We start from the raw sequence: 27,365 nt of genomic DNA, 5'->3' as shown, positions 1-27,365 counted from the left end.
TCAATAAATTAGATTGTGGCCAACCAACATCTTAACTTGATCTCCCTCTCAGTTCAGCAGCAATCAAATAGCCTTCATCAAACAAATATCTAATTTATGGATCTTTCACTAACCTGCAACATTGGCCCTTTGCAGTTATCCATATATATCCAACCCCTTTTTCAAAAGTTTCTAACATGAACATTAGAGTGCTTGGCTCTAATTTCTTTTCTTGCCCCCCTCCACCCCTCCACCCATTGTAGTCTTTCCCATCTGCTAATTATGGTCTGACCCTAACCCTTATCCAGTCAATAACTTGTTTCTATCCTGGTCCATGCCTTTTTTTTGTACCTGATAATAGCTTTTAGTGATTTCTGCATAGATTCCCACATCTCTGCTCTTCTGCAGTTCAGAGCATTATACCATTTAAAAGATTTTCAATTGTTTTGGCTCCAAAGTAAAATAATTCACTTTTTCACACGTTAAATTCTGCTTACCACAGTTTTGCCCAAACATCTAGCCTTTCAATGCTGCATTGGAATTAATCGCTGTGTGCGCAACATTTACTATGCCATCGTACTTGATCATGCCCTCAAAGCCGGATCCTTCATTCTCACTTCCTTACTGCACAATTGAGCAAACAAATCTCCCTAGAATACCACTACTGGATTGTAACTTACTTGAGTTCTTAATCCTTCGTCTCTGTGTGGAAGTTGCCAGCAAATCTATGAGCTCTTCTTACCCTTGCCATTCCCCCCTCCAATACATTTTGTTACCTCTTCATAAAGTTTAGCCAGTTTGATTAGATGAAGATATTCCTCAAATGAAACTTCGGAGATACAATGCGGAAACAGATCGTTCAACCTACTAAGTCCACAACGATCACCCCGTACACTTACGCTAAAATACAGGGTTCTTTGGATGACAAGGAATATGGAAGCACAAACGACTGAACATGCTGGAATCTTGAGCAATGAATCAAAGTGGTGAAAAAAATCATGTCAGAGAACATCAGTGGAGGGAACAGACAGGCAACATTTTGGGTTGGGACCCATCTTCAGATTCTGACCAGTCTAAAAAAGATCCCAACGTGAAATGTTGTCTGTCCATTCCTTCTCATGATAGACACAAAAAGCTGGAGTAACTCAGCAGGACAGGCAGCATCTCTGGAGAGAAGGAATGGGTGACGTTTCTGGTCGAGACCCTTCTTCAGACCTTCTTCCCTTGATGCTACCTGACCAGCTGAGTTCCTCCAGCACTTTGTTTTTTGCTCAAGAAACATTGAGGTTTGGATAAGGGTGCGTACTTTTATTTGCATGTAAAAGATAACCTTCCTGATTCAGCAGTGCAGCACCAAGGCCTCTGATGACATAATTGTAAAACAAGCGGGTCAATCAAGCCCTCGTTGTGAAACTCTTTTGAAAACCCTTTGGCATTCAGAAAAAATGCAAAACAATTTAAAATGAAAACCTTTTACATGTTGATTTTTAAAAAATCTGAAACATTTAGTTGAAGTAGTTGAATAGTTGAAGCATTCCTGCAAACTCAATCTAAAATAAATTATCTGTTCTTGTTAAGTATAACATTTTCATTAAAGTTAATGAGCAGAATTTGAGAGCAAATCTTCTAGTCTAAGTTCAATGTAATACTTCACACTTGAACACATTATGGAACTGCAGATAAATCTTGGCTATGAAGTTAGTTCCGTGTTAAAATGAAACTGTTTCCTGTTTTAGAGGGTGTCAATGTCATGCCCAATACACTTGTGAAATCTGCCAAGTATAACGATAATAAAGTTGTTCTGCTGCTCAAGCATGGCCAAACTGTAAGTATTTTTAATATAACTTTGAAATTGTATTCAAATATATTAGTTTTGTTAACCAAATTGCCAGTTAAACACGCCAGAACTAATTGGCTTATTGTTCACAGATAAAGACTGATCATGTTATTGCTGCAGTGGGACTTGAACCTTGTGTTGAATTAGCAAAGTCAGCAAGGTTAGAGCTGGATTCTGATTTGGGTGGATTCAGGGTGAATGCAGAGCTACAAGCACGTTCAAATATATGGGTGGTAAGTACATACATCATTTTCGAAAACATCTTTTTGCATTTATTTTTCATTGCGAAGGTCTATTTTTTAAGTTTCCAAATACCAAGGTCAGTTCCACAGTAGTCTTCCTCATCATTGTATATATTATTTTCTTCTATAAATTTCCAACTTTTACAGTAAAATTATTAAATGGAGTAAGATTGCCAACTTTTCTACAACTAAAATTGGCTATACTTTATACAGTGCCCTCCATAATGTATGAGACAGACTTATAATTTATTTATTTGCCACTGTACTCTACCATTTTCTCTTCAGCACATAAAAGGCATGCTCAAATGGGTTCAAATCGGGTGATTGACTTGGCCACTGAAGAATTGACCATTTTTTAGCTTTGCAAAACTCCTTTGTTGCTTTAGCAGTATGTTTGGGATCATTGTCTTGCCGCAGAATGATCTGCCGGCCAATGATTTTTGAGGCTTTTTTTACTTTAGCAGATTGAATGTGCCTTTTCACTTCAGAATTCATTATGCTACTACCATCAGCAGTTGTATCATCAATGAAGATAAGTGAGCCAGTACCCTCAGCAGCCCTTATACATGCCCAGGCCATAACACCTTGGCCACTGTGTTTCACAGATGAGGTGGTATGCTTTGGATCTTGGACAGTTCCTTCTCTCCTCCATACTTTGCTCTTGCCATCAGTCTTATACAAGTTAATCTTTGTCTCATCTGTCCACAAGACCTTTTTCCAGAACTGTGGTTGCTCTTTTAAGTACTTCTTGGCAAACTGTAACCTGGCCATCCTATTTTTGCAGCTGATCAGTGGTTTGCATCTTGCAGTGTAGCCTTTGTATTTCTGTTCATGAAGTCTTCTGCGGACAGTGGTCATTGACAACACCACACCTGACTCCTGAAGAGTGTTTCTGATCTGTCGGACAGGTGTTTGGGGATTTTTCATTATTATAGAGAGAATTCTTCTGTCTTCAGCTGTGGAGGTCTTCCTTGGCCTGCCAGTCCCTTTGCGATTAGTAAGCTCACCGGTGCTCTTTTTCTTCTTAATGATGTTCCAAACAGTTGATTTTGGTAAGCCTAAGGTTGGGCTGATGTCTCTAACAGTTTTATTCTTGTTTCTCAGTCTCATAATGGCTTATTTGACTTTCATTGGCACAACATTGGTCCTCATGTTGATTAACAGCAATAAAAGTTTCCAAAGGTGATGGAAAGACTGGAGGAAAGACTAGGTGCTGAGAGATTTCTTATACCTGCATTGAGTAGGCAATTAAACACACCTGAGCAATTAGAAACGCCTGTGAAGCCATGTGTCCCAAACATTGTGGTGTCCTGAAATGAGGAGGGACTATATTTAAACACAGCTGTAAATTTTACATGGTGAAACCAAAATGTATAAAAAATACCCTTGAATAAAATCTGACAATGTGCACTTTAACCACATGTGATATTTTCTATTACAAATCTAAAATTGTGGAGTACAGAGACAAATAAATAAATGATAGGTCTTTGTCCCAAACATTATGGAGGGCTCGGTGTGTACAATGTATGATAATAAAGGTATACCTTTGGCTTCGTAGCAAAAATGTTTGTTTTTTAACCCCACAGGCTGGAGATGCTGCATGTTTTTATGACCTCAAGTTGGGTAGAAGGCGTGTAGAGCACCATGACCATGCTGTAGTGAGTGGCAGATTGGCTGGAGAAAACATGACTGGAGCTTCAAAGCCTTATTGGCATCAATCTATGTTTTGGTATGAAATCACTTGGTATCGTCATTCACTTGACGAATATCTGAACATGAAGAATAGAATAACTGTTAGTGGTTGACTAATATTTTACAATGTCAAATTCTAATTCTTGCTGTTGCAGGAGTGACCTGGGCCCTGATGTGGGTTATGAAGCCATTGGTATTGTGGACAGTAGTTTACCTACTGTGGGAGTGTTTGCCAAGGGAACTGCAAAAGACACCCCCAGAGCTGTGACAGAAATGTCTGGTAACTTGCTGTATATTTTGTAAATTAAGATGAATCATACAAATGTTGCTAATAGTAAAGATCCATCTTGCTCCATAACTGATTCCATTAAGAAGTCATTGAACTTGAATGCTAATTCTGTACCTCTTTTCACCTATGCTGGCTGACTTGTATATTTTGAGCATATTCTGTTTTTTGTTAAATTTCCATCTATGTTAGCATAGTTTACTTTTTAAGACTCTTTTTGGATGTTTATATATTAAAACATGGTGGGTTTTTTGAATAGCATTTTGAAAAAAACCCCATTATATTTTAAATTAAATTAAGTTGGAGATGTTAAGTCTGATTTTTAACTCAATTATTGTAGAAAATAACTATGTCATGGTTTGGCTGTTCCCCAATTGCTTGAACTAGCTTTATTTGAAAGGAGAATGTGCAGCAGTCAGCTAACCTATTATAGTTTCTTTAATGTCACCATGAAACTTAACTCCACACAATTCTTAAAGGTATGATGCTCAAATCAAAAACTGCCTAAGCTCTTCCAGTGGTGCTGACTCAGAAACATAAGATCAGTGGTGTGTAAGCAAAAGTTAAATAGTGTGGCAGTAGATATGCTCTATATGGCATTAATGCCATAAGATAGATAAAGCAACAATAAGCAATGTCTCTGTTCTCAATATCCAACATCCATAGCCAGTTAAGGACTTTGTATGCAAACAGAAGCTGTCGCAACTTCAATGGTGAAATACATACTTAAACTACATGGCATTGGGGGTTCAGTATTGATGTGGATAGAGAACTGGCTGGCAAACAGGAAGCAAAGAGTAGGAGCAAACGGGTCCTTTTCACAATGACAGGCAGTGACTAGTGGGGTACTGCAAGGCTCAGTGCTGGGACCCCAGCTATTTACAATATATATATTAATGATCTGGATGAGGGAATTGAAGGCAATATCTCCAAGTTTGCGGATGACACTAAGCTGGGGGGGCAGTGTTAGCTGTGAGGAGGATGCTAGGAGACTGCAAGGTGACTTGGATAGGCTGGGTGAGTGGGCAAATGTTAGGCAGATGCAGTATAATGTGGATAAATGCGAGGTTATCCATTTTGGTGGCAAAAACGGGAAAGCAGACTATTATCTAAATGGTGGCCGACTAGGAAAAGGGGAGATGCAGCGAGACCTGGGTGTCATGGTACACCAGTCATTGAAAGTAGGCATGCAGGTGCAGCAGGCAGCGAAGAAAGCAAATGGTATGTTAGTTTTCATAGCAAAAGGATTTGAGTATAGGAGCAGGGAGGTTCTACTGCAGTTGTACAGGGTCTTGGTGAGACCACACCTGGAGTATTGCGTACAGTTTTGGTCTCCAAATCTGAGGAAGGACATTATTGCCATAGAGGGAGTGCAGAGAAGGTTCACCAGACTGATTCCTGGGATGTCAGGACTGTCTTATGAAGAAAGACTGGATAGACTTGGTTTGTACTAGAATTTAGGAGATTGAGAGGGGATCTTATAGAAACTTACAAAATTCTCAAGGAGTTGGACAGGCTAGGTGCAGGAAGATTGCTCCCGATGTTGGGGAAGTCCAGGACAAGGGGTCACAGCTTAAGGATAAGGGGGAAATCCTTTAAAACCGAGATGAGAAGAACTTTTTTTCACACAGAGAGTGGTGAATCTCTGGAACACTCTGCCGCAGAGGGTAGTCGAGGCCAGTTCATTGGCTATATTTAAGAGGGAGTTAGATGTGGCCCTTGTGGCTAAGGGGATTAGAGGGTATGGAGAGAAGGCAGGTACGGGATACTGAGTTGGATGATCAGCCATGATCATATTGAATGGCGGTGCAGGCTCAAAGGGCATAATGGCCTACTCCTGCACCTACTTTCTATGTTTCTATGAAATGTAATGACACTGACATTGGGTATGGCATTTGTGAATTTTTCCACATGTTGGTAACCATGTGTTTTGTTCATGAATGTAGGTACAGGAATCCGATCAGAAAGCGAAACTGAAACAGTTGCCACTTCTGTAAGCGTGGCTGCTGATGCTACCGCTGTGGCTCATCCACCTGCAGGAGGAGATGACTATGGAAAAGGCGTCATCTTCTACTTGAGGGACAAAGTAGTCGTGGGAATTCTTTTGTGGAATGTTTTTAACAGGATGCCTATTGCCAGAAAGGTTAGAGTTGTCATTAAAAATTAAATAGAAGCAAGATTTTTTTTTGTGTGTTATCACAGACACAGTCTTCATTTCATTCAAGTATTCATGAATACCTTTTGCTACACAGTACCCAGTACAAAAACCTATTATTTATTTATTTGCCTCTGTGCTCCACAATTTGAGATTTGTAATAACAAATCACACGTGGTTAAAGTGCACATTGTCAGATTTTAATAAAGACCATTTTTATACATTTTGGTTTCACCATATAGAATTCACAGCAGTGTTTATACATGTCCCCCCATTTCAGGGCACCATAATGTTTAGGAGAGAGCAAGTCATGTAAATTAAAGTAGTCATGTTTCGTATTTTGTGGCATATCCTTTGCATGCAATGACTACTTGAAGTCTGCAATTCATGGACATCACCAGTTTCTGGGTGTCTTCTCTGCCAGGCCTGTATTGCAGCCATCTTTAGCTTATGCTTGTTTTCGGGGCTAGTCCCCTTCAGTTTTCTCTTCAGCATATAAAAGGAATGCTCAATTGAGTTCGGATCGGGTAATTGACTTGGCCACTCAAGAATTTACAATTTTTTAGTTTTGAAAAACTGTTTGGGATCATTGTCTTGCCGTAGAATGACCCGCCGGCCAATGAGTTTTGAGGCAGTTGTTTGAACTTGAGCAGATAGGATGTGCCTTTTCACTTCAGAATTCATTATGCTACTACCATCAGCAGTTGTATCATCAATGAAGATAAGTGAGCCAGTACCTTCAGCAGCCATACATGCCCAGGCCATAACACCCCCACCACTGTTTCACAGACGAGGTGGTAGGCTTTGGATCTTGGGCAGTTCCATCTCTTCTTCATACTTTGTTCTTGCCATCACTCTGATAAAAGTTAAGGGCCTGTCCCACCAGCGTGCGACGAGCGCTACCTAATGTGGTCGCTTGAGCCGTACGGCCTTGCGGGGCCGGTCCCACTTCGATCGCCGGAACCGTATGGAGTTGTGCGGGGCTCCGATAAACTGACACTGTCAAAAAATCCGCGCGGCAACGGCCTATCAGCCCGCAGCCGCATTGAGGATGTACGTTGCGCCTTGATGGGTGTACGCAGCGTCTCGACGTTGTACGCAGCATCTCTACGGCGTTGCGTGATGACATCACCGCCCGGCGTGCCGTTGTGTGATGACGTAACCGCCCGACGCCGTGCAACGTCCAAATTCAGTCATCCTGCCTCCTGCCCAGCTGATTGGTGAGTATGACGTCGGGACCAGCCCCGCACAACTCTAGACGGCTCCGCGGTTGGAATTGGGACCAGGGCCACGAGGCCGTACGCCTCAAGTCACCATGTTTGGTCGCGCTAGACGCATGCAGTCGCATGCTGGTGGGACAGGCCCTTTAATCTTCGTCTCATCTGTCCACAAGACCTTTTTCCAGAACTGTGGTTGCTCTTTTAAGTACTTCTTAGCAAACTGTAACCTGGCCATCCTATTTTTGCAACTAACCAGTGGTTTGCATCTTGCATTGTAGCCTCTGTATTTCTGTTCATGAAGTCTTCTGCAGACAGTGGCCATTGACAAATCCACACCCGACTCCTGAAGAGTGTTTCTGATCTGTCGGACGGGTGTTTGGAGATTTTTCTTTATAAAAAAGAGAATTCTGTCATCAGCTGCGGAGGTCTTCCTTGGCCTGCCAGTCCCTTTGCGATTAGTAAGATCACCAGTGTTCTTTTTCTTCTTAATGATGTTCCAAACAGTTGATTTTGATAAGCCTAAGGTTTGGCTGATGTCTCTAACAGTTTTATTCTTGTTTCTCAGTCTCATAATGGCTTATTTGACTTTCATTGGCACAACATTGGTCCTCATGTTGATTAACAGCAATAAAAGTTTCCAAAGGTGATGGAAAGACTGGAGGAAAGACAAGGTGCTGAGAGCTCTCTTGTACCTGCATTAAGGAGGCAATTAAACACACCTGAGCAATTACAAAGGCCTGTGGGTCCATGTGTCCCAAATATTGTGGTGCCCTGAATGGCTGTAAACACGGCTGTAATTTCTACATGGTGAAACCAAAATGTATAAAAATAGCCTTTAATAAAATCTGACAATGTGCACTTTAACCACATGTGATTTTTTCTATTACAAATCTCAAATCAAATTGTGGAGTATAGAGGCAAATAAATAAATGATGGGTCTTTGTCCCAAACATTATGGAGGGCACTGTGCCTCAATACTGCTTGTAGTTTTGCTATCCTAGTCTTTTCCAAAACCATCTTACTGTCGGTGAGCACATCTCGCAACGATGTGCCTGTAACCAAAATAATGACATTTTATTGACCTCTTCATCCTCCTCTGTGGATGCTCCCTATTCCATACAACTCGGGCAATTTATGTAAATATTTGTGGACTAAGAACAACTAAATTGTAAGGTACACAAAAAAGCTGGAGAAACTCAGCGGGTGCAGCAGCATCTATGGAGCAAAGGAAATAGGCAACGTTTCGGGCCGAAACCCTTCTTCAGACTAATTTGTAAGTTTGTATCAAGACCCTCTTTATAACTTGGCTTCATAATAGTATCTGTAGCAATGTTACAACATTTTGAGATTGCGTGGTTTGAAGTCGAACACACCGGTTGCCAAACACTCACTCCCCTTCCCATTCTCGCTCTCTTTTTTCTCCTGGTGAGTTTCATTATCTGTATAACTCGACTTCACTGAGTCCACACTAACAATGCACTGTTTTCTTGATTATTGTTGCTGTTTTGCATATCTTTCATTTCTTTGTTGTACATCTCTCTAGACCACCGTTTATATCTCCTGTTTCCCTTTCCCCTGACTCTGTCTGCGGAAGGGTCTTGACCCAGCGTCATCCATTCCTACTATCCAGAGAAGCTGCCTGAGATACTTAAGTATTTTGTGTTAATATTTGGTGTAAACCAGTATTTGCAGTTCCTTCTTGCACACATTCTCAAAATGCTGGTTTTAAGAACAGAATCATAGAATGGCAGAGGAGGAGAGATGTTGAAAGTGCGTTCTGAATTACTTCCTCAAATTTTCCAAGATCTCCCATGTTTTATTCTTCCAATGCATTGATCCCTTTTTTTTCCCCCCCAATATACAGGTCATTAAGGATGGTGAAGAATATGATGACCTCAATGAAATTGCAAAGTTGTTCAACATTCATGATGATTAGAATGATCAGAGTTTAACTGTATATAAGAGTCTAGAATTTTTTTTAAAATTGTAAACACATTTTGTGTCCAAAATCAAGAACTTGAATTCTCAGAAATGTAAGTAATATTTTGTGAGTTTCCAGATTATTTGAAAATTGCAAACAATTTGTACCATGTGCACAGTGATTAAGATTTTCTGAACTAAATATTAAAAATAATGTAAAAATGGCATTTAAAAATTCGTAATTTTATAAGCAATGTTTGAGTTTGAATTCAGTTGTATTTTCGGCTGTGGGGACTAACCAAACTAGTATTCATTCATTCATTCGTCATTGTTGAAAACATTAGCGACGCAGTGGTGCTGGTTTCCAATGGGAACGGTGACGGAAGCGCCACATATCTCTGTTCGCCAGTTCCTGCGGACCTCCGCCGCTGGATATATAGGATATTGGTGTGTGTGCTTTATCATCATTCCTTACAATGCTATGTACAACAGCGAGCACAACTTCTACTGAAGTGTGGATGGCCGTTGGCTCGCTAGAAGCTCATCTGCCCTTTGACAGCTCTTGTTTTTGGTCCTGCTGGGGGTCTACAGCCCCCTCCTGCTGGAGGTCCACAGGTGGGAGAGACTGTTTAGTTGCCGACTATCCAACCATGGAGCAGGTAGCACGGGATTGCACGGTATCCATGGCAGGGGGGAACTCCCCCTTCCGCGCCCCCCCCCCCCGACCTGAAAACTAGTAATTGAGGATATAATTTGACAGATTGCTCAGAAAAGTTGGCTCACTTTTGACTGGTACCACGTGATTTGTTTCTTTCCATTAAGAGATATATTCTCTGCCAGTATATAAAAGCTATGGTATCACTCAAGGTTATGGTGCTTGCATCACAAGTTAATTCGGATGAGAATGTTGATGGAAAAACTAAATAATAGACATTCATATTTATGGTGCAGGGATAGAAACATACAAAAGCAACATACTGACTATGTCCATCCTCAAGTTACAATTTCAATGGAATTTGCTTTTGCTTGCATTGTAATTTCTGTGAGTGTAATGAAATGTGATTTCTCTCAACCATGGTTGTTTAAATGTTTTAAATTTTCTACACTTCCTTTTCTGGGCCTGAAGTATGTAGCATTGAAATGACAATTTAGGTGCTTTGATGATTGAAGATGATAGACACTCTCATAATTTGCATGGATAAGCTGTGGGCCGAGGAGCTTTTTTGTTCAAATTTGTGACCCAACTCACGGAACTACCTGAATTTTTAACATATTATGTAAAAATATTCTATAAATCGTACCTGAAACTCGTCAAGAACAAAACCTACACATTTTTTGAAAAATATGATAAAAACGTCCAATTTTCCGAGTAGTAATTGTCCAATCAATGCACGTTACATTAATAGCAATAGCAAGGTTTCCAAGGAATAAAGGTAATGCTAACCTTAGGTTATATGGTTATTATATAACCTTGCTGATAATTTTGTTTTTCAATTGCTTTATCTTTATAAAGTTAAGATGTGAACTGTTAAATAAGAATGATAAATAACAAATGTAGGGTCAGGGTCAGTAGGTCGGTCTTGTCGGTAGGCCGAAGGATGCTGCGGAGGATCGGTCGGGCTGTCGCGCCGTCGGTGGGTGGTGAGAGTGGTCAGACGGCTGGTGGATGCTGCTAGGGGTCGGTCGGGCTGTCGGACAGCCGGTGTTGCAGCGAGCGAGCAGGCGGTCTGATGGAGCCGCCGTTATGGTGGTGCTGAAGGTGGCCTGGGCAGCGTGCAGGGCAGTGCTGTTCCCCACCATCATCACCATGATGATCGAGAAGGGCATGCTGGCATATATATGCAATTGCAACACGGAAATAGGCTCCCCATGGTGCAATATGGGCATTGCACACTAGATGGTGCTTAAATTTTTCGATCTCATTTTCTGATTCGTTTAATTAATTATTGTGCAACTTTTGGCACTGACGAGTTATATAACCATATAACAATTACAGCACGGAAACAGGCCATCTCGGCCCTACAAGTCCATGCCGAACAATTTTTTTTTTTCCCCTTAGTCCCACCTTCCTGCACTCATACCATAACCCTCCATTCCCTTCTCATCCATATGCCTATCCAATTTATTTTTAAATGATACCAATGAACCTGCCTCCACCACTTCCACTGGGAGCTCATTCCACACCGCCACCACTCTCTGCGTAAAGAAGTTCCCCCTCATATTACCCCTAAAATTCTGTCCCTTAATTCTGAAGTCATGTCCTCTTGTTTGAATCTTCCCTATTCTCAAAGGGAAAAGCTTGTCCACATCAACTCTGTCTATCCCTCTCATCATTTTAAAGACCTCTATCAGGTCCCCCCTTAACCTTCTGCGCTCCAGAGAATAAAGACCTAACTTATTCAACCTATCTCTGTAACTTAGTCACTTATGACTTCCTTCTCAATTATATTTTGTCTAAATCTGCAAAATTTAATGCAGTTCCGAGACATGGGTCACAAAAGTTCGTTTCTAGATGCATTTTTGATGCTCGGCCCACAGCCTAGGGGCCTTGAAAGCCGGGACAGCAGAATGATATTAGAACACCTTTATGTTTTCACTGGATGTTCTTGTAGAGAATGGTTATTAGAAGATGCTGATAAAATATCTCCATGAACTGGACCCTGTAATTTACATTGTGTGGCCTCATGAGGGAGCCAGGTCTCTAGTCGTGAAAAATACCTATTTTCAGCACTGAACTGTCAACCTCATTTATTCCATATTCACCATGGGTTTCGTGGGGGGGGGGGGGGGGAGCGTATTGCTTTGGAATACCTCTGTCCTCTTCTGCAGACTCTCCTTATCCTGCCTGATGTTTCTGGCATTCTGTTTTCAATAAGTTTACCAGTGTCTGCAGCTGCAGTTGGAAGAATGGAAGTAATGCAATATCGCATCTTGAGAGGAAGTTGTTTGTTTCATTTAGTGCCCTTCGTGAAATACAACATAATATTTATATATTCCCCTGCTCGAGGTCCACCAAAAAAATTATTTTCCCCTCTTTTCCAACCCTGCTCAATTTAAAGGTAGGTGTTCAAAAATTAAAAATTGGGAACACTGTATCTGGAGTTATGGTGAGTGGGGAATTCCAGCTGTCCAGAATTTGTCTGTGGAACACTAGAATTGGCTACCTAGAAAAGATCTGAAAACTTTTAGGTGCATGCTGCTAAATCGTAAATTGAGTCACTTGTGTCTCCTCTGTGTCCTGCAGTTCTGCTCTCTGCCCCTTCCCCCAGATACAATAGAATTCTCCTGATCCTTGGCTTTTTACCCCTCCAGCCCACACGTCATCCTCCAACATTTCCACCATCCACCAGTCACATCTTCTTGTCACCACTGTTTTTGTAGAGATGACTCCCTGTGCAAGCCCTTGGTTCACTCATCCCTTCCCACCTACCTGCCATCTTATCTAGTCCTTTCCCCTGCAACCACAGGGGTTATAACACCTGTCCCTTCACCACTCTTACTTATATCCAGGGACCCCTACCAATTGAGATAGACATTTACATGCGCCCAATGAGGCTTCGATTACATTGGCAAAACCAAGTGTAGATGAGTGACCATTTGGCTGAACACTTACATTATGTTCACCAAGGATTGCTGGACTTCAAGTTCAAGTGAGTTTATTGTCATGTGTTCCTGATAGGACATTGAAATTCTCACTTTGCTTCAGCACACAGAACATAGCAGGCATTTACTACAAAACAGATCAGTGTCCATATACCATTATATAAATATATACACACATGAATAAATAAACTGATAAAGTGCAAATAACATATAGTTATTCCTGGTTGCTAACTAATTTAAAATTCCTTCCTATTCCATTTGAATTAGCATCTTGTAGTTTTAATTATCAAGTTCTTAAATATATAGATTCTAATCTTGGCTATGAAGGCCCATTGGCTTAATGATACTGTCGGTATCTTCTACTGCCGCTCCGTGCAGCTGCTGTAGGCTGTGTCCAATCTATTCACTTGTCCAATGTCTGTGGTTCGTCCAGCAGTGTTTGAGCTGCGCATACCCACAACTGTGATAGGGTCATCAGTGGTCTATTCCACCATCAACTCGATCTGTGGCTTTGTGGAGTTGCACGTTCTCAACAAATGCAAGGGTTTCCTCTCACATTACAAATATGTGTGGGGTGGTTAGATAAGTGGCTGCTCTAAAATGGCACAAACTGCCCCCCGGTTCCCGGAGGTTTTTGTCAGTCTCCCTACCTGCTTCCACTACCTGCAACCTCCGGGAACCGCACGGAAACATTGGGTGGGGCGCAAAGTCTCCAGAGGTTTCCGTTCAGGTTTCCTAAGTGGGACGGGGCATAATAGGATGAGATTCTCAGAGACATGATCGACCTGCATTTGTAAATGCAAGGACTGATTGGGGATACTCTCCATGGTTGTCTGCACAAATTTGAGTTTTCTCAAGAGATGTCCAAGTGAATTGATGATGGCAGTAGATGTTGGCTACATGGACTTTAGTGAGGCATTTGACAATGCCCTTCAAGCAACTCTTTCTCCTTGTTAGCCTCATGAACCAACTCAGAACGGTATGCAATCATTGTCAATTGTAAGGCAGTACTGTGAGCACGAGAGAGATTAAGTACCTTTACCAGAACAAAGCGACAGTTTAAGTAAAAGGAGACAAAGTGCTGGAATAACTCAGTGGGTCAGGCACCATCTCCCGAGAACATGGAAAGGTGACGTTTTGAGTCGGGACTAATCTGTAGTTTAAGGTGATTGCTCACCACACCTTGACATGATCATCACCCCTTTTTTGAGGACAGTGGTGTAACTAGTGTAAATGCTACATCACATCTCCAGCAACAAGGTTCAATCTTGACTTCCAACGCTGTAATTTGCGGGATTATATAAACAAGTGGTTGATGGTCAGCACAGAAGGGCCTGAATTGGGTAAGAAATAACTGCAAGCCTTTCCAGTAATGCCCATGTTTTGTACATGAATAAATGACATTTAAACAGAAATTCTGGCTTTTGTTTTAATTAACAGTTTTTAATTTGCTGAGTGTTGGCATATACAGTGCATTCAGAAAGTATTCAGAGCCCTTCACTTTTTCCCCCATTTTGTTACGTTACACCTAAAATTCTAAAATTGATTAAATTCTTTTTCTTTTTTTTTTATCATCAATCTACACAATACCCCATAATAAAAAAGTGAAAACCGGTGTTTAGAAATTTTTGCTAATTAAAAATAAATAACTGAAATATCACATTTACATGAGTATTCTGACCCGTTACTCACTACTTTGTTGAGGGACCCCAAGCCTCAAGTCTTCTTGGGTATTACATTACAAGCTTGGCACACCTGTATTTGGGTAATTTCTCCCATTCTTCTCTGCAGATCCTCTCAAGCTCTGTCAGGTTGGGTGGGGAGTGTCAATGCACATCTATTTACAGGTCCCTCCAGAGATGTTCGATTGGGTTCAAGTCCGGGGTCTGGCTGGGCCACTCAAGGACATTCACAGACTTGTCACAAAGCCACTCCTGCGTAGCCTTGGCTGAGTGCTTGGGTTGTTGTCCTGTTGGAAGGTGAAACTCTACCCCAGTCTGAGGTCCAGAACGGTCTGGAGCAGGTTTTCATCAGGATCTCTACTTTGCTCAGTTCACCTTTCCCTCAATCCTGACTAGTTTTCCAGTTCCTGCCACTGAAAAACATCCCCACAGCATGATGCTGCCACCACCACCATGCTTCACCCTCAGTATGGCATTGGCCAGGTGATAAGCGGTGCCTGGTTTCCTCCCGACGTGACGTTTGGCATTCAAGTCAAAGAGTTCAATCTTGGTTTCATCAGACCAGAGAATCTTGTTTCTTATGCCTTTTGGCAAACACCAAGTGGGCTGTCATGTGGACTATCATTACTGAGGATTGGCTTCCGTCTGACCACTCTACCATAAAGGCCTGATTGGTGGAGTGCTGCAGATATAGTTGTCCTTCTAGTAGGTTGTCCCATCACCACAGAGGAACTCTGGAGCTCTGTCAGAGTGACCATCTGGTTCTTGGTCACCTCCTTGACCATGGCCCTTCTCCCCCGATTGCTCAGTTTGGCCGGGCTTCCAGCTCTATGAAGAGTCCTGGTGGTTCCAAAGTTCTTCCATTTAAGAATGACGGAGGCCACTGGGCTCTTCGGGACCTGCAATTCTGCATAAATTGTTCCCCAGATCTGTGTCTCAACACAATCCTGTCTCGGAGGTCTACGGACAATTCCTTTGTCTAAATGGCTTGGTTTTTGCTCTGACATGCACTGTCAACTGGGATCTTATATAGACAGGTGTGTGCTTTTGCAAATCATGTCCACTCAATTTAATTTACCACTAGTGTGTAGACTCCAATCAAGTTGCAGAAACATATCAAGGATAATCAATGGAAACAGGATGAACATGTTCCAAAACATTTCTAAACACCTGTTTTCACTTCTTCATTCTGGGATATTGATAATTGATGATTAAAAAAATGAATTTAATCAATTTTAAAATGAGGCTGTAACATAACAAAATGTTGAAAAAGTGAAGCGGTCTGTATACTTTCTGCATGTTTTGTACTGGCTGTCATTCATTAATGAATTTCTTGTGTGAAATGAAAATGAAAATTATTTTGTGGCAAATACTATTTCATAGTTATCATTTAAAGATAATGACCTACTGGAGGGTAAAGCAGAGCACTGATAGTTCCATCTCAGAAGAGGAATACTTGGCAGAAAAGTATAAAACTTCAAAACAACCAAGTGTGAATCTGTGGAATTCTCTGCCACAGAAGGCAATGGAGGCCAATTCACTGGATGTTTTCAAGATAGAGTTAGATTTAGTTCTTAGGGCTAACGGAATCAAGGGATATGGGGAGAAAGTAGGAATGGGGTACTGATTTAGGATGATCAGCCATGATCATGTTGAATGGCGGTGCTGGCACAAAGGGCCGAATGGCCTACTCCTACACCTATTTTTTATGTTTCTACCCTAAGGTATGTTAGTTCATTAGCTACAGTAAATTTACCTCTTAGTATAGGTAATTGACAAAAGAATCAAAAGGATGGGAGAGAGTAAATTTTAAGAAAAAAGGGAAGTAAGGCACATTGAATGGGATTACTTTGCTCGGAGCCTGTATTGATCCGATAAGCTTACTGGGAATCTCCTGTATCATAATCAGCAAGTCAAAAGCACTTCTTGTTATTGGTACATAGCAATGTGGAGAAAACAACATGACACTGAGTTGGGCAGAGAAAAGGGTACGACAAAGATAATAAACCATTTTGTCCACATTGTATTATATAAACTGATTCCTCTGATAAATGTAACAACTTATTCGGACTATCAATTTATTTGGAGTCGTTAAAGTTGACAGAATTAAGAGTACTTTAGATAAGCGAGATGTAGAAAGAAACGGAAGAACGTGCTGTTAGGGTGAAATCAGTAATGTGGGAGTAAGCCTCAACGTGGGATAAGTACGGTGGCTTGCAAAAGTATTCATACCCCTTGAACTTTTCCACATTTTGTCACGTTACAACCACAAATGTAAATGTATTTTATTGGGATTTTATGTGATAGACCAACACAAAGTGGTGCATAATTGTGAAGTGGAAGGAAAATGATACATGGTTTTCAAATTTTTTTTTACAAATAAAAAAAACAAAAGTGTGGCGTGCAAAAGTATTCAGCCCCCTTTACTCTGATACCCCTAAATAAAATCCAGTGCAACCAATTGCCTTCAGAAGTCACCTAATTAGTAAATAGAGTCCACTTGGGTGTAATCTAATCTCAGTATAAATACAGCTGTTCTGTGAAGGCCTCAGAGGTTCACCCACCTGACCAGCACATTAAAAATGTTGGGAAAACACCCTACTGGGATGTGTGAGGAATGCCATCAGCCGGAAACAGTTCAGCATGCTCTAGTTGCATGTAGAAGATATGCAACAGAAAGAAGAGTTTTGATCAATGAAATGAAGAAAATTGGAATGACAGATATATCAGAAAAGAACATTCTAGAGTATGGAGGGGAAGGAAAAGGAGTAAATTTGTTGTTTAATTTCTTGAGGGCCTCTGGCCTTATAAAAAGGATATAAAGTAAAGACATGAGGACTGTGGAGTGAAGCCAGAAGGTGGCAGCAATGCAACATTGTGGATGCCGGCTGCCGTAAAACTCCAAAGAAGAAGAAGAAGAAGAAGAAGAAGGCCTCAGAGGTTTGTTAGAGAACATTAGTGAACAAACAGGATCATGAAGCTCAAGGAACACACCAGACAGGTCAGGGATAAAGTTGTGGAGAAGTTTAAAGTAGGGTTAGGTTATAAAAAAAGATCTCAAGCTTTGAACATCTCACGGAGCACTGTTCAATCCATCATCCGAAAATGGAAAGAGTATGGCACAACTGCAAACCTACCAATACATGGCCGTCCACTTAAACTGACAGGCCGGGCAAGGAGAGCATTGATCAGAGAAGCAGCCAAGAGGCCCATGGTAACTCTGGAGGAGCTGCATAGATCCACAGCTCAGGTGGGAGAATCTGTCCACAGGACAACTATTAGTTGTGCACTCCACAAATCGGGCCTTTATGGAAGAGTGGCAAGAAGAAAGCCATTGTTGAAAAAAAAAGCCATAAGAAGTCCCGTTTGCAGTTTGCCACAAGCCATGTGGAGCACACAGCAAACATGTGGAGGAAGGTGCTCTGGTCAGATGAGACCACATTTTTGGCCTAAATGCAAAACGCTATGTGTGGCGGAAAACTAACACTGCACATCACCCTGAACACACCATCCTCATTGTGAAACATGGTGGTGGCAGCATCATGCTGTGGGGATGCTTTTCTTCAGCAGGGACAGGGAAGCTGGTCAGAGTTGATGGGAAGATGGATGGAGCCAAATACAGGGCAATCTTGGAAGAAAACCTGTTAGAGTCTGCAAAAGACTTGAGACTGGGGTGGAGGTTCACCTTCCAGCAGGACAAAGACCCTAAACATACAGCCAGAGCTACAATGGAATGGTTTAGATCAAAGCATATTCATGTGTTAGAATGGCCCAGTCAAAGTCCAGACCTAAATCCAATTGAGAATCTCTGGCAAGACTTGAAAATTGCTGTTCACAGACGCTCTCCATCCAATCTGACTGAGCTTGAGCTATTTTGCAAAGAAGAATGGGCAAAAATTTCAGTCTCTAGATGTGCAAAGCTGGTAGAGACACACCCCAAAAGACTTGCAGCTGTAATTGCAGCGAAAGGTGGTTCTACAAAGTATTGACTCGGGGGGGCTGAATACTTTTGCACGCCACACTTTTCAGTTTTTTATTTGTAAAACAATTTGAAAACCATGTATCATTTTCCTTCCACTTCACAATTATGCACCACTTTGTGTTGGTCTATCACATAAAATCCCAATAAAATACATTTACGTTTGTGGTTGTAACGTGACAAAATGTGGAAAAGTTCAAGGGGTATGAATACCTTTGCAAGCCACTGTATATAAACACTATCAAGCTACTCTACCATCATTAAGAATGCATGAAACATTGACTACTAAATGTAATGTGTTCATACATATTAATGTATATGTTATTGAGTTGGTGTTGTATATAAGCTGGGAATGTTGGGTAATAAATCTGTCTCTCGTGATCCAGGCAACCTGCGTGTAAGTTGTTATTCATTCTGCCATCCAGAATATAGCAAAATTGGCGACGAGGATGGGTTAGAGGTTGTGAACTCATCCTTTAAATACAGTGCAGGACTGTTGTGCAACATGCAGTATTGTTTAACATTTTAAACAGAACATACGGAGTTGTGTCGCAGTTGTTTGCGAGCTGGACACGATAGGCCGCAGATCCTTCTGTGCAGGGGACTGCAGTTTAAAACAGCAGCTGTACAAATTGGCGAGAATTTGTCAGGCTATCTCTATGTTGTGTCTACATGGCAAGATGTCGCCCTTGGGATTGTATAGCATTTTAGACTGAGTTTTTTGTTGTTCCTTCAGCTGAATAGCCTTTGTACAGCTAAGTTTGAGGTGAATTGTTACACCAGAACAGACAGGAAATCGGGGTTTTGAACGGACTTTAAAAAAAAAAGAGAACGACACGATGGCAGCGTCCACGGGCTACATCGGAAACTTTGGAGATTTTGAGAAGAGTAGAGAGCCGTTCAGCGACTATATGGAGAGAGCAAACATGTTTGTCACGGCAAACAACATAATGGAGATTAGTGGTGCAGGAAAGATAGTGACTGAAACAAATAAGACCGTTTGTGAATGCATGAAAGCGATTCTATTCACGGAGATCGGTCCTAATGTGTGCGACACACTCGTGAAACTCCTTGCGCCCATAAAGACAAAAGACTTGCCATTCAATGACATGAAGAATTTGGAGGAGCATTTCAACCCATAGACTCTGGACATTGCAGAAAGCTATAAATTCGGCACTAGAAACCAGAAGCAGAATGAAACAATCAATGAATACATTGTTGCCTTGAAAAACTTAACTGTGCACTGTAACTTTGGAACCTTTCTTGGACGTGCACTATGCGACAGATTTGTTTGTGGTCTAGTGGATGCACGAAATCAGTCCAAACTCATGAACACTCCAGATCTTACATTCAAGAAAGCATGCAAGATTGCTACCACAATGGCGATGGCATCAAAGAATGCTCGCGAGTTTCATCCACCACGAACTGCAGTGGCCGTTTACAGTCACAAGGCAGTGCCTATGGCCAAACCATCAGGCGCTAAACCAAAACCAAAGTATGGCGGGTAGCCGGGTTCAGCCAGTTGTTATAGTTGCAACGGTAATCACTCATCCCAATTTTGTCAGTTCAAAATGGCCAAGTACTATAACTGCCAGAAGAAAGGCCATATCGCCTCAGCATGTCAGGCCAAGCTTAAAATAGGAAACCAACAATCTGCGGGAAACAAACGACAACACCAGAAAGGAGTTCATAACTTGGAGATGAACCCAGATGGAAGTGAACTTGGGTTGTACACCATTTATGCAAGCAACATCAATAAGCCTACAACCAGCCAAGGCAAGGACTTTCGAACTAAACTAATGATAAATGAACAGCTAATCGATATGTGTATCGACACGGCAGCAGATTGTTCGGTCATGAGCAGAGACCTGTACGAAACAAAGTTCCCACATTGTTTGCGAGTAAGGTGAGAACCTACTCGGGCGAAGTTTTGGAGACGTGGCCAAATGAACTGTAAAGTTCAGCTTAATGGTCAGTCAGTAACACTGCCCACCATAGTGGCCAGCTACAGAAATAAACCAACCCTCCTTGGAAAGGATTGGCTGAGTAGAATAGAGTTAGACTGGAAGAATATTTTCAGCGTTGATTTGTCCAAATCACGTCTTGAAAACGTCAAAAGCAAAAATGCAAACATTTCTGCTGACAGTTTCACGGGAATAACAGGGTACTCTGCACACATTCAATTTAAGCAAGATGTGAGACCTGTGTATTGTCGACCAAGACCTGTACAATATGCACTAAAGCAACAAGTGGAGGAAGAACTCGACAAGTTAAAGCAGAATGGAGTACTCGTGAAGACAGACCATAGTAACTGGGCAACGCCACTTGTGGCCGTACCCAAGGCCGACAAAACTGTTCGACTATGTGGTGACTACAAAGTCACAATCAACCAAGCTCTTGATGACGAACAATATCTGTTACCAACCTCGCAAGATCTGTACGTAGAACGTAGCGGAGCAAGATTCTTCACTAAACTGGATTTGTCTCACACTTACGCCCAACTCAATGTCGACAAGGAAAGTCAGCGGTACTTGACTATCAACATACATAAGGGTTTGTATTCATATACAATGCTGCCCTATGGTGTGAAATCCTCCCCGAACATTTTCCAGTCTGTCATGGACAAAATTTTACAAGGCATTGTGTGTGCAACCAGGATGACCTACTGATATTCACAGAGGGCATGGTAGAACATCTGGAAATCCTCAAGCAAGTTCTCGCACGACTGAACTGCCACAATGTCATCTGCGTCAAAGTAAATGTGCATTTGCGAGGTCAGAGGTGGTTTACCTTGGACTCAAAGTAGACGCCAACGGACTTCACCCTGTGAAGGCGAAAGTTGAAGCAATAGTGAATGCTCCAAAACTCAACAATGTGTCAGAGCTACGATCATTCCTTGGGATGGTGCAGTTCAATGCACGATTCCTTCCAGATTTAGCAACTGTGCTAAAGCCACTACATCATCTGCTACAAAAAGATGTGAAATGGACGTGGGGAAAGGAACAGCGACGTGCATATGACATCTGCAAGGAAAATTTGACAAGTGACAAACTCCTTGTTCACTACGATACGACACGCGAGATGAAACTTGCTTGTGATGCTTCAAGTTATGGTGTAGGTGAATCTGAATCTAGGTGCAGTGATCTCCCACCTAATGAATGACGGTCAGGTAAAGGCTATTGCATTTGCAAACCGCACCTAATCACCAAGTGAACGCAATTATACACAGATAGAAAAGGAAGCACAGCATCGTGTTCGGAATCAAGAAATTCCATCAGTTTCTTCTCGGCAGACCATTCATCCTAGTGACTGATCACAAACCGCTACTAGTGATACTTGGTCCCAAGTCAGCTCTACCTTCCATGGTGGCATCAAGGATGCAGCACTGGGCAATTTTGCTGTCTCAATATGACTACAAGGTTGAGTACAGAAGCTCCAAGTGCAACGCAGTTGCAGATGCGTTGTCCCGGTTGCCCCATGAGAACTCTGACGTGGGAAGGGAGAACTCAATCTACACACTGCAAGTTGTTGATGAAGACTTTCCGGTGACTGCAACAGAAATTGCAGCAGAAACAGAGAAAGGCACTGTGCTGAAGCAGGTCTATGAACAGACATTGAATGGTTGGACTGAAATCGATAGTGGATTGAACTCAGTTCTGAACTCAGAGCTGAAGCCTTTCCATAATCGACGTCATGAATTATCATGTGAGCAGGGATGCATTAAGTGGGGTTACAGAGTGGTTGTACCAGAATCTTTGAGAAACAAAATTATGAATGAACTTTTGTGCTGAACATCCTGGCATAGTAAGCCAATTGCCAGAAGTTTTGTGTATTGGCTTAGTATTGACAGTGACATTGAGTCACAGGTGAGCAAATGTGTCTGCCAAAATTGTCGGAGTAAACCACCAAAAACACCACTGCAACCCTGGTCATGGCCAAGTAGACCTTTTCAGAGAGTTCATGTAGATTTTTGTGTAAAGGGTAATGATCACTTTCTGGTACTAGTAGATAGTCATTCCAAATCGATTGAGGTTCAGCATATGGGGTCATGCACTACTACTGAGTGTACCATAGATGTTGAGATCAATTTTTGCATTCCATGGTTTACCGGAAGAACTTGTTTCTGATAACGGGCCTCAGTTTCGTTCTGAACTTTACACTGTACCTCGATACACGTGAGAATAAATTAATGAGGGGGAAATAATTATATGAGATTGTTACGTGGATTGGTCTAACAACACACCAGTTGTTGTTGTGAAGCTTCAGTCATTGTTGTTGCTTATATTGTATTGCTCCTTTACAGGTGCTCTCCCCTAAATCTAGCCTAAATTTACAGATGCCTTCCCTACTGCACCATTTAAAGATGCCCTCCCCTAATTCACCATTTACAGAAGCCCTCCTAATGCACCATTTAAAGGTGCCCTCCCCTAAATCTCCCTCCCATTTACATGCCCTACCCTAAATCCACATTTGCAGATGCCCTTCCCTACCTCCCCCCCTATTTCTAGGCACCCTCCCCTATATGTAGCCATCTAGCTAGCTATCCAGCATGTAGCTCATTCTAGCTAGCTATCTAGTTTTCCAGTATGTAGTCTCAGTCTAGCTGGAGCTACCTAGCTACCCATTATGTTGCTCAGTCTAGCTATCTATCTAGCTATCCAAGTACAGATAGTTGGGGCCAGTTCATTTGCTATATCTAAGAAGGGGTTAGATGTGGCCCTTGTGGCTAAACGTATCAGGGGGTATGGAGAGAAGGTAGGTACAGGATACTGAGTTGGATGATCAGCCATGATCATATTGAATGGTGGTGCAGGCTCGAAGGGCCGAATGACTTACTCCTGCACCTATTTTCTATGTCACTATGTTTAAACCAGCATCTGCATTTCCTTCCTACACATTGTATCTTTGATATTGTTTAAGAATCTGGCTAAGGTTGCTTTGATTTCTGGAAGAAGCAATGATAGTAAATAACAGCAATCAAGGAATTGCAAAGCCACTATCAGCAGCCAAAGGCCATCTCTGAGCAGAGAAAGTTGGTATAGGTTACAGAGCTATGTGGTGGGAATGATGTGATGGGAACAATACTGTAGTGTGATGGGAACAATACTGTAGTTACTGTAGTTTGATCCCAGGCTGACCATGTTTTAGCCTGGAATAAATCCACTGACTGCTTGAAATTCAGACCAAGGTCAGTCATCCTCACCAACATGGAATTATTGCAAAGGCATTACCGTTTGACAACAGGGTCCACAAATTAAAGTTCAAAATTGGGGCAAAGTTATCTTTGAATGGTATTAGGCAGAAACTTGCAAAAGTTGATTAGAGTAAGTTGCTTGAGGGCAAAGGGACATCCGAAAAGTGGGATGCTTTTAAATGTCTGATAGTGAGAATTTAAAGTCTGTCCTAGTGAAAGGCAAGGCAAGTAGAAGTATGGAACCCTAGTTGACGAGAGAAATTGAGCATCTGGTCAGAAAAAGGAGGTATAGTTCAGGTATAGGTAGCTGGCATCACACGTGCTCCTGGGGGAATATAGATGATTGCGAGGCTAACTTAAGATGGAAGTCAGGACGGTAAATGGTGGGCATGTGATTGCTCTGGCAGATAAAGTTAGGTAGAATCCATAGATATAAGTATATTATGTGAAGAAGGGCTCTCACTTATAGCCTTCGCGTGGTTCTGGATGGCAGACGCTGTATGTATTTTTTTAATCATATTTTGATGATATGGCTAATGGTGATATTGATGGAGGCAATCCTGTGAGGTTTATATCTTGGAATGTAAAGGGGCTTAATGGTCCGGTTAAAAGAGCTAAAGTTTTTTCTCACCTAAAACAACTAAAAACAGATATACTACTTTTACAAGAGACTCACTTAAGACTGCAAAATCATAATAGACTGCGTAAAACGTGGGTTAGTCAGATTTTTCACTCCAGATTTAATAGTAGGTCCAGGGGTGTGGCAATATTAATCAACAAAATAATACAGTTTACACTGTCTGACATAGTCAGTGACCCTAATGGCCGGTTTATTATAGTTTCTGGGTGTCTTTTTCAAAAACCTGTCGTTTTAGTGAATGTTTATGCCCCTAGTTGGGATGATATTCACTTTGCAAATAAGGTTCTGTCATTAATACCCGACCTGAACACGCACCAGCTAATTTTTTCGGGAGACCTGAACTGTGCTATTAATCCACTGCTTGATAGGTCTAGTTCTAAGGGGACACCTTCTGGTATGGCAAAGACCTTCTCACTGTTTATGCAACAAAATGGTTCCGTGGACCCCTGGAGATTTCTGAACCCAACTGCTAGACAATTCTCTTTTTTTTCTCATGTTCACCATTCTTTTTCCAGAATAGACTATTTTTTTATAGACAGCCCCTTTGTTCCGAGGGTTAAGAAAATTGAATATACCGCTATAGTAATATCAGATCACTCACCTGTGATACTGGACCTAGGCTTTCCTTTAAATATTAAAGAACGACCTCTTTGGAAACTCAACCCCCTTTTGCTTTCCAATGAAAAATGTTGCAGTTTTGTATCAGCTAACATAGACACATTCCTCGAAATTAATAAAACTGAGTCCGTATCCTGCTCTTTAATTTGGGAAACTTTAAAAGCCTACTTAAGAGGTCAAATCATATCTTATACTTCATACGCCAATAAAGAACGCAAGAAGGAAATGGAAACCCTGTTAAAATCCATCTTGACCCTGGATAGGCAATATTCTGAAGCACCCACCACCCAATTATACAAAAGCCGTGCTGATTTACAAACGAAATTCAATCTTTTATCTACTAATCAAACAGAACAACTAATTCTCCGGACTCGTGGTCTTTATTATGAATATGGTGATAAGGCGAGCCGGCTTATGGCTCACCAACTGAAGCGTCAATCCGCGTCACGGCTTATTCCTCAGATAAGAGACACACACCAAGACATAACAAGCAATCCAAAAGAAATAAACAATACTTTCACAGCCTTTTATTCTTCTCTTTACACCTCAGAATTCCCCTTGGATACTATGAATATGGAAACTTTCTTAGACGATTTGGAAATACTCACTCTGGAATTAGAAGACGCAGAATATCTAGACCAACTCTTTGGGCAGGAAGAGATTAAGAATGCCATTATGGCGATGCAGAGTGATAAAACCCCGGTCCATGACGGCTACCCATTAGAATTTTATAAGAAATTTAAGGATAAGCTCACACCTGTTCTTTTAGAAATGTTTCAAGAATCTTTGGAAAAAGGTTCATTACCCCCCACCCTTTCACAGGCTTCTATTTCACTTCTTCTTAAAAACAACAAGGATCCGACTCAATGTGGATCATACCGCCCCATCTCACTTTTGAATGTAGATGTAAACATTTTGGCGAAGGCGCTGGCTTGCCGTTTAGAATGCCAACTTCACAAAATAATCTCAGAAGATCAAACAGGTTTCATTAAAAATCGTCATTCCTTTTCTAATATCCGCCGATTGGCCAGTGTGGTCTATTCGCCCAGTGCTTCTCCGCGCCCAGAGGCTGTTATCTCTTTGGACGCGGAGAAGGCATTCGATCGAGTGGAGTGGCCATATTTGTTCAGAGTCTTGGAGAGATTTGGATTTGGCAAAATATTTGTAGCCTGGGTTAAGCTATTATATCATTCACCCTTAGCATGTGTACAGACAAATTATTTGCGATCTGATTATTTTCAATTAACCCGTGGCACTCGTCAAGGCTGCCCATTGTCTCCGCTTCTTTTTGCGATTGCAATTGAGCCCCTCTCTATTACACTTAGGTCAACTACATTATTCCAGGGCATTAGGAGAGGAAACAGGGAACATCGTGTGTCTCTATATGCCAACAACCTTCTTCTTTATGTGAGTGACCGGACAGCCAGTGGCCCTGCAATTGTGTCCTTGTTGGATCAGTTTGGGACTTTTTCCGGCTATAAACTAAACCTCCAAAAAAGCAAATGCTTTCCCATCAACCTAACCCTACAGATACAACAGGAAACCCTGCCCTTTCCCATATCTCAAGAAGGTTTTATATATTTAGGAATACACATCACCCTTTTTTACACATCCCTGTTTGCAGCTAACTACATGCCTCAAGTTAGCCAAATGAAGGCTGACTTTGAGAGATGGCGTAGTCTGCCACTCACTATGGCTGGTAGAGTGCAGTCAGTGAAGATGACTGTACTTCCCAGATTTCTTTACTTGTTCCAATGTTTTCCGGTTTTCCTACCCAAGTCATTTTTTAACAGTTAACCAATCTATAACCTCCTTTATATGGGGTAACAAGGTTCCAAAGGTCAATAAGTGCACTCTCCAAAGAGGTCGTGATGTAGGTGGACTGGGCCATCCTAGCTTTATTAATTATTACTGGGCATCCAATATCCAAAAGATATTATTCTGGCTCCATCGACCAGATGCAGACTGGTGTCTGCTTGAATCACAATCCTGTTACTCCTCGTCTCTCCCAGCTTTAGTATATTCCTCCCTGCCATTGAAACCCTCTAGATTTACATCCAACCCTGTCGTACTATCCACCATCAAAATTTTTAACCAATTTCGTTGCCATTATAAGTTTACATCAGCTTCAGTTCTGGGTCCCATTCATAGTAACCATTTATTCCCCCCCTCTACACTTGACTCAACCTTTCGACAGTGGGGTTTGAATGGTCTTATGTGCATTAAGGATTTATACACTAACAACATATTTGATAGTTTCGACTACCTACACAAAAAACATGGCCTCCCACATAATCATTTCTTTAAATATCTTCAGG

General features: G+C 41.6%; 1 protein-coding gene across 8 annotated transcripts in view; it reads left to right on the top strand.

The window, feature by feature from the left end:
- aifm1 (apoptosis inducing factor mitochondrion associated 1) overlaps window positions 1-9,566 on the top strand; it is a 57,803-nt gene extending 48,237 nt beyond the window's left edge. For all 8 annotated transcript variants that reach the window (XM_055643920.1, XM_055643916.1, XM_055643913.1 and 5 more), the window contains 6 exons: window positions 1,716-1,804; window positions 1,909-2,049; window positions 3,645-3,787; window positions 3,906-4,030; window positions 5,983-6,179; window positions 9,276-9,566. In XM_055643920.1, the coding sequence (XP_055499895.1) occupies window positions 1,716-1,804; window positions 1,909-2,049; window positions 3,645-3,787; window positions 3,906-4,030; window positions 5,983-6,179; window positions 9,276-9,347 (767 nt within the window). In that variant the 3' untranslated portion in view covers window positions 9,348-9,566. The remainder of the gene's footprint in view (window positions 1-1,715; window positions 1,805-1,908; window positions 2,050-3,644; window positions 3,788-3,905; window positions 4,031-5,982; window positions 6,180-9,275) is intronic.
- The last annotated feature ends 17,799 nt before the right edge of the window (window positions 9,567-27,365 follow it).

Source organism: Leucoraja erinacea, chromosome 12 (assembly GCF_028641065.1).
Source record: "Leucoraja erinacea ecotype New England chromosome 12, Leri_hhj_1, whole genome shotgun sequence".
NCBI lineage: Eukaryota > Metazoa > Chordata > Chondrichthyes > Rajiformes > Rajidae > Leucoraja > Leucoraja erinaceus.
Note: the sequence above shows the minus strand (reverse complement) of the source record. Positions and strands in the feature narration are given on the sequence as shown.